The sequence below is a fragment of the Passer montanus genome, unplaced genomic scaffold (genome assembly GCF_014805655.1).
Source record: "Passer montanus isolate IOZ18808 unplaced genomic scaffold, ASM1480565v1 scaffold3, whole genome shotgun sequence".
NCBI lineage: Eukaryota > Metazoa > Chordata > Aves > Passeriformes > Passeridae > Passer > Passer montanus.
The window spans coordinates 16,245,405-16,260,917 of record NW_024367707.1 but is presented as its reverse complement, the minus strand read 5'-3'; the positions used below and the strand labels follow the sequence as shown (position 1 = coordinate 16,260,917).

General features: G+C 39.7%; 1 protein-coding gene across 7 annotated transcripts in view; it reads right to left on the bottom strand.

Annotated features, from left to right (window-relative positions):
* The window catches only part of MCF2L (MCF.2 cell line derived transforming sequence like), a 148,159-nt gene that overhangs the window by 43,316 nt on the left and 89,330 nt on the right, over window positions 1-15,513 (bottom strand). For all 7 annotated transcript variants that reach the window (XM_039714393.1, XM_039714382.1, XM_039714384.1 and 4 more), the window contains exon 3: window positions 14,293-14,407. In XM_039714393.1, coding sequence (XP_039570327.1) covers window positions 14,293-14,407 — 115 coding nt within the window. The remainder of the gene's footprint in view (window positions 1-14,292; window positions 14,408-15,513) is intronic.

Below are 15,513 nucleotides of genomic sequence, written 5' to 3'. Positions count from 1 at the left end.
TCGCTTCTTGTCCCAAGAGCAGTTCAAAAAGTCTTTTTTTTCTTTTTAATTTTAGACTGTCAGGATGAATTACATCAGTTCTCACCCCTTCCTGAATATCACAGTCCCTTCATCCTCCAATTGTATGCTGTGTCCCACTCCATCTCCCAGCATCTTTCCTTGGTGGACACTTCCCTCAGCTGTGCTCCTGCCTGTGGAGTCCAGCAGCTTGTCTGCACTGCCTGCTGCTCAAGAGGTGGCACACCCCAAGCCACAGCCTTCCTGCTCTCAGCCCTGGTAGCAGACCTGACTCTAGAGCAGCTCATCCTGTAACCACAGAGAGGCTCCTGCTCAACCCCAGGATGAAGCAGGACACATTTGGAAATGGGCTTGAGTAGCTACTTAGCATCTGTGGCCTGGGATTTAGGCAGATTTTTCTCAAGGTACTTTTTTGACACAAAACCCATCATTCTTCTGAGTGCTTGAACAAAGGAAGTTTGTTTGAGCTTCTCAAACAATTGTCTCAATGTTTGAAGAGCGTGGTGGATTTTTTCCCCTGGCATCTTAGGAACCACACAGATATTTTGGCTGAACTTTACACCATAAAATCAGGTGGCACCTCACAAATGGAAAGAAAATTTGGCAGAGTTGTAAACAACCAGAAAGCAATGCCTGCAGTGAGAAATATTAGGAAACCTTAGCAGAAGCACCTGTCTATTCAGGCTTCTTAACATTTCCCATATGACCTTTGTTTCTTTAATGTATTAACTTGTATCCGGTGTACTTTCTGAAACATAATTTATATAAACTTCTAATTCAAATTTAGTATTTCCTTCCTTTGTTTCTCTCCTAATACATGTAAAAAAAAAACCCATACCAAAACAAAAAACCCAAGATATCATGGGATAAGCACTGTTCTTCTGTTTATTCACCAGAACAAAGAACAGAACATTTATAGAAAGGCAGGGAACTATCCCTGCTTCTGCAGAAAATGTGTCCAGCAAACTCACAAAGGCCAGGTTAGAAAGGTAGAAAGTGAAGGGAGAGGAGTAGGGCCACAGAGGACAGGAGAAAATGCAGCAGAGGGCAGACTTTCTGCTCAGGCCCCTCCCCATGCCTTGGGAAGCCAGTGTAAAACCATTAGGAGGAGGTGACAGTGAGGTTGAAATACCTGCACAACAAGCAGCCAGTTTTCCATGCAGAGCAGGAACTGAATTTTCCACTTAGTGACTCCTCAGTTTAGATTATGGGGACATCTCCTCTTTTGTCTTGTTTGCAAGACTTATTAGCTCATGCACTTGGGGGAAAGGGTGGGAAAGCTTATAGTACATAGGACTGTGGAAAGAAACTTCCCTCTGGGGTATGTGGAAGAAATTACATAAACATCCTCTGAAAGATCCTTGCATTTCTCCAAGGTATGGGTGGTGACAGCTGCTACACAATTTCCTACTGCTTCTACACTGCTGTATGAAAGCAGTTAGTATACATTGATCTCTGCCACAAATGAAACAAAGCAAATCTTAGGGTTCATCCCAGAGACTTGAAAGTATCAAACCTCTGCAGGTTTGAAATTCTGTACAGCATTTTAGATACATAAGTCCACATATTTAAAACTGAAATTCAGTCTTAGAGCTTTATTATTAAACAGTTGGCCTACGTGACAGTCAGGACTGGTCCCTACCTCAACCACCTCAGCATACAAATGGACTAGAAATTCTTGCTCTCAGGGGCTGAACAGCTATTTCCATAGTAGGACTTCAATAATATTTCATGGAGAATTACTGCATTGAACAGAGCACCAAGGCAATGTCTGCAGCAGAACACTGGTACCACCCTATCCTAAAACATCCTCACCCTCAGCACAGTGACACATTGCTTCAAAAGATGTGAGGCCTGGGGCACCTCACAAATGCTGGTCTTTTTTGGCATACAACTGCAAACCTATGTAAGAAAGGCTTGGAATTGGCTCACCCACTTCTCATTGGTCATTAGCTTAGGAACAGGCCATTGGAAATCAGATACTCAATGAGCAAGGCTGCTGTTTCCCAAGAGAAACTTTGCATTCTACACCTGCAGAGGCAAGGCACTTCAAACTAACTGAACCTGAGCTACCTCAAAGACTACTTCTCCATCTCTCCTGTTGCTGCTAGGAATGATTTCTTGGGGAGTGAAGGGGAGACGAGAATTCTTTCATAATCATCAGTGTTTCACACACTAAAAAAATGAAACCACAAATGCCCCAGCAATTAATGGAAGCAGAGAAGAGCCACCTCCTTAATGGCCTTTATAAGATCTAGGAGACAGTCAAATAATATAGTGAAGAACGTGGTGTTAATGACATTAACAAATCAAGATAAAAATCTCCAGTACAGCAACTAGGAAAGGAAAATAAGCCAGCTAAGCCCTGTAGTGACATTTCACTGTACCACTTTTATGCTGGTTTGCCAGCAAGGAAAAGGGCAGTAACAATTCACCTGGCATAGCCTTTCTGCACATCTCCTCTGCTCCTGCCCCTTGTGCAGGGTAACCCATACTACTTCAATTTGATCATTAGCTACATCCTAGAGGATGCAGTGTTTCCCAGAGCAGAAGAATTTAATGGATTATGACACCAAAAAAAGGGGAAAATTCAGCTGTAATATTATACAAAATGTAGCACCCAGACACTAAACCATAATTAGATCTAGAGCAGTTTCATTTTCTTACAATTCTTGATTGCTCATTATTATAAAGCTTGCTTTGTTTCAGAACTGGCCAATTCATCCACTTCATTCCAAAGGAAATCCACCCGCTGTGTATTTTTAAAAAAGCTCAAAAATTCATAATATTTGTACCCTTAATTTTAAAATGTTTAAAAGCTGCTTAATAATGCTAGTCTTCTGCTCATGTGGTCTTTAAATATTTTTATCTTATGACAGCTTCTTTCTCACAATCCAAAGTGAAACTAAATTTAGGGACCTAACATTTTAAAACAACATCTCTAAGGAAAAGAAAGCAGACTTGTGCTTTCTCAAGTAAATGATGAAAATAGGTTGATATACATCATACTCCTCAAAGCTCCAGTTTGAAAGCCTCAGATATTGCAGGCTTTTATAGCCCAAAGTACCCAGCCTCACTGCAGAAGGTTCCTGATTAAAACAATTTAGAGATAGCAGGAACTGAAAAAGATCTATAAACCAGACATATGAGCTCTTACACTGAACTTCCTTGTTTCAAATGCAAAATGAGACTGTAGGTTTTAACACTGTATCTAAGCTGAATGCTGCTTTGTTAATCTGCTGCTATTCCAGATCTTACTTAATGAGTTTTCTAAAAACCTGCACTTAAATTAGTACTTTAAAGCATTTAACTGAAGAATGGCCTAGCAAGTAAAAAAAGTTATAATCCTTTAGAATGTGTTACAAATGTAACATTTTATAAAGTTACATAGTGTTACAAATTATATTCCAAACTTGCTATTTATCATTTCTGATACTCATTAAATTATATCATATGTAATCACAAAGTAATTACAGCAAAAGCATTTAACTGAAGAATAGCCTAGCAAATAAAAGAAGTTATAATCCCTTAGAATGTGTTACATTTTATAAAGTTAAATAATGTTACAAATTATATTCCAAACTTGCTATTTATCATTTCTGATACTCATTAAATTATATCATATGTAATCACAAAGTAATTACAGCCCTAAGACAAGTTGGAAGAGTTCTGAAGGTTTTACTAGACAGTAAAACCTTCCCATTAACTGCACTTGCTCTAAATTAGCAAACTTTAGAATTATATTTTCTATTTTTTTCAACTGAAAAGTTGAGACTTGCATTGTAATTGAGATATCAGTGGCAAAGAAACCATCTGCCAAGAAAATAAGTAGAATGAAAACGTGTTTCCAAAAGATGGCTGCATGTACAACTGCACGTTGCTGTCACAGCATTCAGTCCCTTAGACAGAAAATAGCAGTTTGGTGCCAAGTTCTGCCACAGATGTAGATGTATGACTAACTGAGATCAAGTATACTGAACAAATCTGGGGACAGAATTGTCCCTAACAAAGGCAGCATTTATGAGCACTCAGATGAAGCTCTTTGGCTACCTAGCAGAGCTCCTGAGCCCCTAAAGCAAACTGGCATGACATTTTGGCTGCCACTCCAACAGTGACAAAACTGACATCTTGTGGTGAAACTCATTTGTGACATCTCAGTTCAGATTCCTACAAGAATCACTTTCAGCTGAGGTGTGTAACTAGTCCATAAGTAATCAGTTATTATTCCAGCAATATTTATGAGAAAAACCAGAAATCACAGATGCACTCTATTTATGGTACATGGGACTGCATATGGGGAAAAATAGGAATGCAATTATTAACAACTTCATACATTAATCCTATCATTTCAGACAGAATTAATATAGTTTTGGGTTCAGTTTTTGTAACCTCTATCTCCTCAGCTGAAAACACTGAAGAAGTCAGCTAGTGCAGAAATGCTGGAAGGACATGTCCATCTCTTCTGTCTCATTGAAAAATTATCCAAAGCAGACCCAAGGAACAGGCTCACCTCAAACTTCCTGAGGTGCTGAATTTAAAGCTGGTGCCTGGTGGTGTGGAATTTGCTGCACTGCACCTGTCTTTCCATACCCTCATCTCTGGAGTCAGAGAAAAAGCTTGCCAGATGCTCCTTACTGTGTTTAACCAGTGAGCAACTTGTACTGTGCTTCAACACAAAATAAGGCTCTTGATGTAGAAAAATTTATTCTATTTGATTACTGAGTCCTGTCAGAGTCAGCTCAATGAACTGTAACTGTGGAAGGCAAAACCCACCCAGCTCAAACTAAGGCTGGCCACTGTTCATGAAGCAATGTAGGAAAGAGAAGGAATTCCAGCAGAAGAAATTTAAAATAAAGCAGCCATAAGTGCTGTTATACAAGTGCAGCCTCTAGTGGCCTGTCCAAAACCACTGAATGTCAAGTAAAAATTATCTTTTAAGCTCTTGGCACTAACAGCATCATTTCACCCAACACAGCTGATGCTGTGACACTCCATAACAGCAGCACAACCTGCAAGCAAGAAGGCCCCATTTCTTATTGATGCTTATGCTTCAAATCTGATTTTGAAAATAAAAACATTTTCCCCTCCATCCCCCAAAAAACAACATACTATTCTACAATCTATTAATTCTATACTGAATTAATTCTATACTGAAATTTTGTGAATAAATGTATTTTTAAAATGCACATTAAAAACCCCAAAGCATTTACACAATCTCTTTATTCTGGTTTTGGTAGTTACTGCATTCCCTTCACAGAAACAGATGAGTCTGCACAGGAAATTAAGAAAATCTGAGCCTCTGTGTTGGAGCTGAACCTGTAAAGCTTTATCATTAGACAAGGTTCAGATAAGAAATTTGATGCATTTCCCTGCCTCAACTATGTACCTTTTTTTTTTCTTATTTCTCCACCTTCCAGCTAATTCTCCCTAAATCTTATCCAGGGTACCACTGATGAAAACCTTCTCTCTTTCCTTTCCTATTATGTTTACTTTTGGTCTCAGCTGTTATTAGTTCATGCCCCAGGCATTTCTAAAAACACACTGTATTGCAATTTTCTCAGGACTGGGGAACCATCAGATAACCAAAACTGCATTTTAGGATCTCTCAGCAAGCAGGCAATGAAGAATTTAGATGAATGTTGGGTTGTGAGGTGGCATAAATAAAGACAATCATAGGCAAGTGGCCAAAATTGATTTTAGGATCTCTCAGCAAGCAGGCAAAGAATTTAGATGAATGTTGGGTTGTGAGGTGGCATAAATAAAGACAATCATAGGCAAGTGATTAAAATTTGCTCATGAAGCAGAAGAGATGAACAGAATCATACAGCCAGGCAGAGTGACACCATGAAAATGCATGCCTTTTGTCACTTTATAAGCATAGGCAAGAATAATTACACATAATGTTATGTCAGTGACAAGAGATCTTAAAAGCCAGATAAACAGGAGAAAAAATAATGAGAGCAACTTCGAAGAGCTTAGTCTAAGGGGCTATTAACAACTCAAAACTTCAGAATGATTGTAGGTCAGACAGCCACAAGTGGTTATGGGTAGCCCTATGCCTGTTCTGAAAACTCCTTGGTCACCACAGGACTGTGATGACAAGAGCTGACTGCACTGCCAGCAGACCAGGAAAACACATGGATGATGGGCCACTGCCAGAGACATCCTGGCAACTGGCAAATGCTAACTCACTGACCAAAAGCACTGCCCTCCAGCCTTGGTCCCAAAAGCAACCAGAAGTCTTTACCCTGCACAGAACTATGTCTCTTGAAATACTGAGATACAAATCCTAACATATTTAAATGAGAGAATTCTGTCTGAAGCACTGCTTGTATTCCTTGGCCAAATGGATAGCACTGGTACACACCTTATTTATTTGAAAACATTTATGCCGATTTATATAAAATCCAAGCCATACTTCTTTTATCTCCCCACTCAGATTCAGAGATATGGGCATGAGTATCTTCCTTGATTGGTCCCTATAGCTGCTCTTTATCTCCTGTACTCCTTTAGGTCCTCAAATCAGCCTCTCTTCCACTTTCAGCAATTCCTCCCTAACCATGACTGATTGGAAGACAGTAATGCTGGCTATCTTCTAGTATATATGCTGACCTTCTTTCTGCTCCAAAAAGCTTATGCTGTTGGGAGGGAGCTGAGGGAATGTAGCCAGGGTTAAAAATAACAACTAAAGTGTCCAGGCATCATCATCTGCCTGGGCCTGGACATCTGCTTGTACCACATGCACTCATCATCTTCCCATGGTACCCATTAGCCTTTTTTGTGATTCACAGAATGACTTGGGTTGAAAGGGACCTTAAAGATCATCTAGTTCTAACTGCCCAGAATTTCATAAGCTTAATCCCACCAAGGAACTAAAATCAGAGCAACCTTAATGCATTTTTGAAGGTAAAAGAAAAATTAATTTAACAAGTTGTTGCTTAATAGATCCTCTTTTAGTGTGTGAAATTAAGTAAAATAAGAGTTTTTAAGTAAGAGTTATAATTTTCTAAATGGAAAACACAGTGTGATTTCTTCAGGTCATGCAGAGCTGCTTTTAGAAGGACTGTTTGAGGAAAGACAACAACTTTGAGGACTCTTTTAGACTTAACTACAGATGGCTGAAGTAGGTCACGTTATCCTGGAGGGACAATTAAGGATAAATAGGTCAATAAAGGCAAAAGGGCTCTATGTCAGTTTAAGCTTAAGTAAATTGAGCAACAGAAACCCTGTGTGGCCCTCATTTTAGAACTATTAAGTCCAACTCCCTAAAACATTTTTGCACCTATTCAGAACTGCAATATTTGAAATATACATATTTCCAGGACACTGCAACAACCACTAATGCACAAAGTATTGGAACAACCTTACAGGGAATGCTGCACAATTTATCTTACAACTGTGCCATTACACTTTAATAAGATGTTAAATTCTCTGAATTTAATACTGGACTAATAAAAACCCCTGTGTGACAGTCCAGGATTTTAGTAATGAACTTTTACAGTTTTACAGTGCTTATTTTAGTCTTATTAGCAGACTAAATTTACCACTGGATGGTGCGTGTCATACATACTACCCAAATCCTTTAAACCCTAAAGGTGTAAATGGGATTTAAAAACTGGAAAGGCTTTACCTGTACAGGGCTGGGCTTTAAAACAAGTTCAGGGCACTTATAAGGTGGACATTGAAAAAAGTGTAAATATTTTTAAACCCAGTAAAAATTCAGACTCTGAGGAACAATTTGGGCTTTGATTTTAATCTTGTGAGGGTATGTGTCTGACAAAAAAACTTTGGGCTGCCTCTTAAATTTGAGATAGAGTGCTCTTACCTCAAACCTAAGACCTTACATTCCCATCTGCTTACAGCAACATATGGTATTTACAACTGTTTGGCAGCTGTGCTCTGAGAAAGGAAGGGTACACACAGCATGACAGATTTTGCTGGAAGTCCTGGGATATTCTCACTGACAAATTTGGGGGGCTGCCAAGGTAACAGCAGGGTACAGGTTCCATATCTTCAGCCTGGATTGTAATCCAACAAAGAGAAGAGCAGGGAAATTAAGCACAGCTGACAGAAATAAACTCTGAAGCTGCAAAGCTGTTGCTCAGCACGTCAGTATGAACTGTCAGGGCAGCTGGTTTTTGGCACTTCTTTCCCATTACGTGGTGATGTTCATCCCTGGCACTCCATAAAAACAAAACTCAGCTCTTAGCTGGTGGTGAGCTGCCCATTCAGTTTGCAGATAAATGAATCTGGTAGCACCCTCCAACACTGGCTCTTTGCAAGGTATGCAGGACCCTGACAGACTTACAGGCTCAAAACACAGCATTACCCCAACACTGCTGCCTCTGCTTTCAGAGCACAGTGGTGGATCTATGCCAAGGAGACTGGCCAGGCCCAAGCTGCGTGAGTCCTGAGCTCTCCTGTGTCCCTGACGCTGAGGTTTGCTAGCTCCAGCAACACCCATGCCATGCTGCTGCCAGTCCTTCTGGTCCCTACTAACTCCACCTCATCATGCTTTGCTGTGCCCACACAGATCTGAACCCACTGAAAGGCTTAGCACACACATTTCTCTTTCAGTTTTCCAGTGTTATCCCAAACAATGGGAAGCTGGTATAGTAAACAAGCAACCCCTAGCAAACCCTAACTACCGAGCTTTGGCACTGTTGGACATCAACACTTTGGGAGGTCATCTCGTTCTGTTCCATTACTTGGACAGGATGGCTCCCTAGTTTCCTACACCACAGAGTACCAAAAACAACAGCATTTCTTAGAAGGTTACATGGTGTTCAAGCATTTGTAAACCTTCAGGAATCTCAAAGAAGGGGACGCTGTCCAGCCGGGAAACTGATGAACACCTTTCAAAACAGGAAACTGCTGAACATGCCAAGTTAACCTGAGTTATGCTCAAGATCATGCAGTAGGACAGGACAGCATTACAAAGAGAAGCCGTACAAGGCTCTGTCAGAATACAAGGAAAAAGGGCCCATGTATCATGCTTACTCAGCAGCACGGGACTCAAACAGGCCATCAAAAACCATTCTGAATTTTCTAATCTACACTACTTATTTCTCCTGAAAGGGACCTTGTGTTTAAGACTCAGCTTTGCACTTTTAAAATATTAGCTTTCCAATCTCTTGCGGCCACAAGAATCTCAGCTCGCTTTCTTTGTTCAAAGATGAGCCTATATGAGCAGGAAAGAAAAGCATTAAAACTATACTCTTCTGTTCTCACAAACAGCATATTGTTTTCTAATTGCAGTAGAAACTGCTAATTAACCAGAAGCAAAACCATATGTTGAAGAATACTGTGTAGTTAAGATTTTTTAACCACTGCAATTATATATTAATTTCTTTTGGAGCAAGTTCTCATGCTACTACCCATATTTGGTAAATTCATATTCCAACAATGTATATACACTTAAGCAAATAAAATACATTTCAAGAAACAGCTGTGATGAAGAGAAATTAATTATGAATAACACCTGCCTTCAAGGTACACTGCAAATCTTAGAAGTCAATTTACCAGGATCAATAGAAAAATGCAAAAAAAACACTTTAAAAACACAGAACACTGAATGCCCTGAAACACAATATTCTTCCTTCAGTCTCAGTACATGTGGGATGTAAAAGGAACATTGCACAGCTGCCTCTCCCACTATGCAGTAAGAATGATGGTGTTTGGAGGTAATTGGGCTTTTACTCAGCTAAGAGAAAAGACAACCTTGATCTGCTGGGCCTTTTTTTCCTACCAAGCTCAGACATCATCATCCCTAAAGGGCTCACAGAGTGAAGTAACAGGAGAGGTTCTCTGCAGAAAGAGAATCAGACCAACTACATGGACATTATAAAATCTCAAAGTATCCCAAAGGGATGCAAGACATGGCTGACCTCTACTGAAATACAGTTGAATTTAAAGTTGTCACCTGTTACAGACCCTTTATCTAGAGATATTACGTATTCTACAACTCCATTGATAGGAACCATTCACGTGGATCAATATTTATATGTTAACTATTTGTACCAATTCAGCATTTCAGTTAAACTACTCTTCCTAGAAAGTACTGCATTATGTACTGCCATGGATTCTGCTACTTGGTAGCCTATGTATCTTTCTAAAACAATTCTCACCTTTTAATAAAACTTTATCTTATATTTCAACAATAATAATAATAAAATATTTGCTAAAAGGAAAAACCTGCTTTACACAGATACCTTACAACATATAATTCAATAGCAAAACAGAAGTTATAAAAGCATTAGCTGCAATCTTCCACTGTCTATTGTACTCATCCTTAATCCATTTTTTTTCCCGACAAAGCAGCAATCTTTCTGTACACGTGGTACATGACTGTTGTCACACATTATGTCAACAATCTGTACTGAATATTTTGAGATTACTACAAACCTTGTTAGACATCATATTTTATCCAGCCATCTATGGAACACGAATTTACCTTGCAATATTAACAACACCCACCTGAAGAATATAGTTCAGCTTTTTGCTTAATGTTATACAGTTGCACCAAGGTTAACTGAGTATCTTTAAACAGAGATGAGGTATTCCTTTCCACTGTGTCCTTTCTTAACATTCTCACATATCAGGCATTTACACATCTAAGCACATGCTAATAGCTCTACTATTTACACTATTCCACTCCATGATCATCTAAGCTGATAGCATGCAACTATTAATAGCTCTATTCCTAAATGCAACATACCCCACGAGATATTTTTTGTTTCATGATTAAAGTTTACTATGAAAAAGAAAGAGAAAGTTCACACAGAAAAAACTTGTGAAACTCCGTGTTTAGATAATACAGAACAAGGACACAGTAAGAGGTGACAAGCTCATGTTCATCTATAAAATTAGAAGGAATAAAAAGGTAGGTTGAGAGGCTTCAGTTTTTTCTCTTTCAACAAATTCCTAAGCTAACCTTCTTTCACTTGGGAAGAGATCTTGAAAACCTGAAGTCACTGCTAAGATTTATTCTACCAGTAAATATACTATTGGGTGAACTCTACTGAGGAGGACAGAAAGATCTTTTCTTATGAGGCTCTTAGCGCTCCTTACTGTCACCCCCATGAAATATAGTTTCCCTTAACATATGACACCAGGCAGCTGGACAATGTTTGAGCTACTGCTGCCAGCCCCTTGCTGTGATCTTGTACAGGGCCAAGAAGAACAAGCACTTTTCTGAGGAACTGGGGTGGCTCCAGTTGTGTCTGCACTCTGCATTCTGGGCTCTTAGAAAAGTCCATTTCCCCTTAGTCTGTCAGAACAGCCAAAAGACAGAGTTACATATCTGATAAACTAAATGACAATAACCTGGGAGAGCAGTCCATGCTTAAGAGCTGTGGGCTGCATTTCCATCCTTTCTGTAACTCTGTACTCTTACACATCTTTAACCAACTGACAAACTAAAAGCTAACTGCCTCCACTTCCTTTAAAAGCCACTTCCAAAGCACATGAAACAGTATCTGAGCACTAAGATAGAAGGAAAAATCCTATCTCACACCACCTTTAAGAGCACTAGAAATATCCAATTCAAGAACAACTGCAGCATTGCCCCTCTCAGGGTTATACATGTATCAATATATGCAACATATCAATAGCAAAATATCTTTCTCAAGGGGATGTATGCTGGCATCTGCTAGTGTCATTTCTGTAGTTTTTTATTCCCATAAACCTGTACAAGGCCTCAAAACCACAATTTTACACTATAAGCTTCCGACACCACTAGTGAAGATATGAGTCAGGAATATCATAAGCCCTTTGAGATTTTATCGATTCTCAGGCACAAAAAGGTGGCAAATTTATCAGTAACTTAACAACAGCATGATTTTTACAAGATTTGAAATTGAACTGTTATCACTTTAAACCTAGAGAACTGTGATATTCACAATAATGAATACCTTACTCTTAACATCTAGACAGCTGGGCTATCTCCTTTGTTTACAAAGAATAGTCCTCTCTTTCTAAATACTTACGAATTAAAGAAACAAGAAAATCCTAGAAGAACAGCCAGACTTAAGGAGCAACCACTTCTGGCTCAATACTCCAAGACTAATAATTGTCAGGTAGGAGCAAATGACAGAAAAACCTTCAGAAAATCTGCTCCTCTCAAAGTGGTGTGCTGGGATGCACTCAGTGCTTTCCCACTGTACCAGATGCTGTTCTGATCAGAATTTCTCACATGAACCCCACTCTGTACAGAAGTTCAGTGGGCCACCATGAAGTGCACCACCAAGGACTTTCAAAAGGAGAACCAGATGTGAATTCAGAATATAATTATTTGCAGAAACAGTATCCAAGATATGATCAAGGGATGCTCAGCACCATGCAGTTTAACCACCACCAGGACAAACAAAGACAATGTAAAAACTGGCAGTGAGCTTCAGAGTTTCATTCCTTGGCAAACTAGGGATTAAGAAGTACAACCAGGAGGGGCTGGTTACATCAAGAAAAACTTGATGAGGGTGCACTCCATCTCCTACTCAAAATCCTTGCCAAGAACATCAGACAACATGCATACATACAGTTCCCTGAGGAAATCTGTCTCCAGACAAAACATCAGCCAATAAACACCTCTCTTTGAGCTAAATAATCCAAGCACTTTCTTACCCAACCAGGAGCCCACCTGCCAAAACATAACAACTCAAGGTAAATAGAAGAGTGCTGGGGGAGACTGAGCTGGAAGTCTTGCTTAGGGTGAGGCAAAAAACATGCACAGCTTTGCTTCATTGATGCATCCAGTACTGTCATCACAGAAATAGGCTAGTCAAGCACTATTACTGTTGTTTAATTCAAGCTGGCTATTCCCCATCACCTCCTTCTTTTATGTGCCCAAAAGTGTGCTTTAAGAGGACTCACTCCATAATTTTCTCACAGATCAAAGTGAGGTTACCTCTAATCTCCAAACCTTTCAAGGATTATAAAGAACAACCTTACTATGACATTGGTCAGTGTCCTCACCACTCTCAAAGCAGCTCATTTTATCCAGACTCTAGATTTGGGTCAAGATTTCTGAAGAGATACTTGATACTCAGCCATTGCTTGTCATTCTCCTCCTTGAGCTCTCTTTCTGTACACAGAGGCCTGTGAGACACTGTCAGAGAAGACTGCAGTGAAGAACTCAAGTGTTTCAGCCTCATCTTTATTGGCTGCTACTAATTTGCCCGAGTCCATTCAGCACAGGTCCCCATTTTCCTTGTTTATTCCTGTACTGCTAAAGCACCGGAAGCTTTTTCAAGCGGTCCTTGATGTCCCTTTTTTCTTGTCCTTCAGCTCCAGGTGTGCTTTGATTTTTTTCTGACGCCATCCTGACATGTGTGGACAATGTATCTACATTCTTCCTTTGTAGCCTGTCCCTGCTTTCACCTTCTGTAGGCTGCCTTTGTATCTCAGCTCAGTCACAAGTTCATTTTCAGACAGTGGGGTCAGCCTCCTGTTACGTCCATTCATGTTCCAGGACGTGCCATTCTTGTACTTGGAGAATGCTGTCCTTCAAAACTTGGCAGCCTTCTGCAGCAGATTTACTCTTCAGAGCTGCCTTCCTTTGTATCCCATCTACCAGCTCCCTGAATAAGCCCAAAATTAGCTCTCTTGAAGTCTAGGATATGCACTTTATTCTGCTACTTGCCTTACTCACCTCCATCAAGATTCTGAGCCCACTGTTAATGATTTCATTCATTAAAAGACTATCCACTAAAATAATGATATTTATTGGACAGCCCATTGGTTAGACTATTGTGCCCTCTAAGAGAGTCAGAATTAATCCCTGGGCCTGTTTTGCACCATCAGGCAAAGCTCTGGGACTCTGCAGACATGATACATTCAGCTAAGCCAGGGAAACTGCTCAAGTGGTGAGGACAATCCTCTGTATGCAGATACAGAGTGCTCCCTCACTGAGTAATTCACTGAGCAACACTCAGGAATTAGCATGCTCTGCCAAAATTATACATGTGCTCAATTAAAACTCTGAATATTGCATTCTAAGATACAGTGAAGACACAGAAGGATGATGTCCATCTGGAACCTATATCCATACATACCAGGAAGTAATTTTCTGATGAAATATAAATAGCAGCACATAATTTTTCTAACAACTACCTTAGACAGCTGTCACTAACCAACACTTACTGACACTGCACCATAAGCTTAATTTTCATTTCTTTAATTAAATATCAAGCTTGACTTTTACACCACTTGTAAAGGATCAAATATGGAAAGTCTCTTAGCAGATAAAAGGTTATTTTCTTCTAGACAGGTGCTCACCTTGGAATGCTTGTCAGGTAGGTCAGGACATTCTGAAACTCTTTTTCAGGAATCTCACTGAAAGCTGGATAATCTGGAAAGGTGATAACAGGGCAGCCATCTCCCCCTCTTCCACCTACAAAAGAAGCAGCAAATGTGTTTACATGCAAGTCTCTTTACCGAAACTGAAATTTCCCAGCAATAAAACAATTGCACTTTCTCTCTCTCTCTTTTTTTTTTTTTTTCCTTCAGGGCTCATGTGTGGACAGTTTATTCTAAGCAGTTTCTCTCTTCTTCAGTGTTTAGGAAGTTTTATAGAAAGGAATTTGTTACACCCCATTCTCCACATGAGATTTTTTCTGGACCAACGTGAGCAGTTCTGACACCAGATGGCAGTGCATCTTCTGATAAACACCAACTGCATCTAAGTAGAAGCAATTCGGAGAAAGAAAGCAACTAATTTAGAAACAAAAATGTTAATTCAGAATTAAGTAGGTGAATCTCCATCTGAACTGAACTCAACCCTCTCACCAGTTGGAACTCATTCATGTAACACCCCCTACCCTGCTCAGTTGGCTGCTTTGCTTCCAGGTTGGTGAAACAGAAGGGGGAGAACATTAAAAGAAATAGGCGTAGGTGTTTCAAATGAGATTTCCCATTCCCAGATTTTGTACAGTAGGTGAAGCAGAGCTGAACACCTACACTGCAGTAGAGCTGCTGATCAGCTAGATACCATTGTATGTATCTCTCCTGGCATTTGCACCACTGAGTACAATTCACAGACACAATGCTGCTTCATGCACTTCACACATTCTTACATGCAAAATGTAATAATTTCTTTTTAAAGGCATTATTAGTGTTTCATGTCTTTAGCAAGTGTATATTCATAAAGACAGGTAGGACATGGGGCTTGCTGAGCCCTAGCAATTGATTGAAGTTAATTGCTCTGGGGTGGCAGGAACACACTGTTGGGAAGGTATCTTTACAGGAGAAGAAAAACAACAAAAAATTACTGTTATAAAATAACAAAGACATTTTTTCCAGCCTTGAAATCCGGTAACTGTGCAGAAACCAGCACTGAACTGTATTAACAGCACCAATTATGAGAGCACCAGTGACTTGTGAAGATTATTACCCACTTCCAGTCCCTTTGAGTCTAACCTCACAGGAAAAACAAGAGAAATATTTGACCTCAGATTCATTTGATAAAAGAAATCACAACTTCCCTCCAAACCACATGTA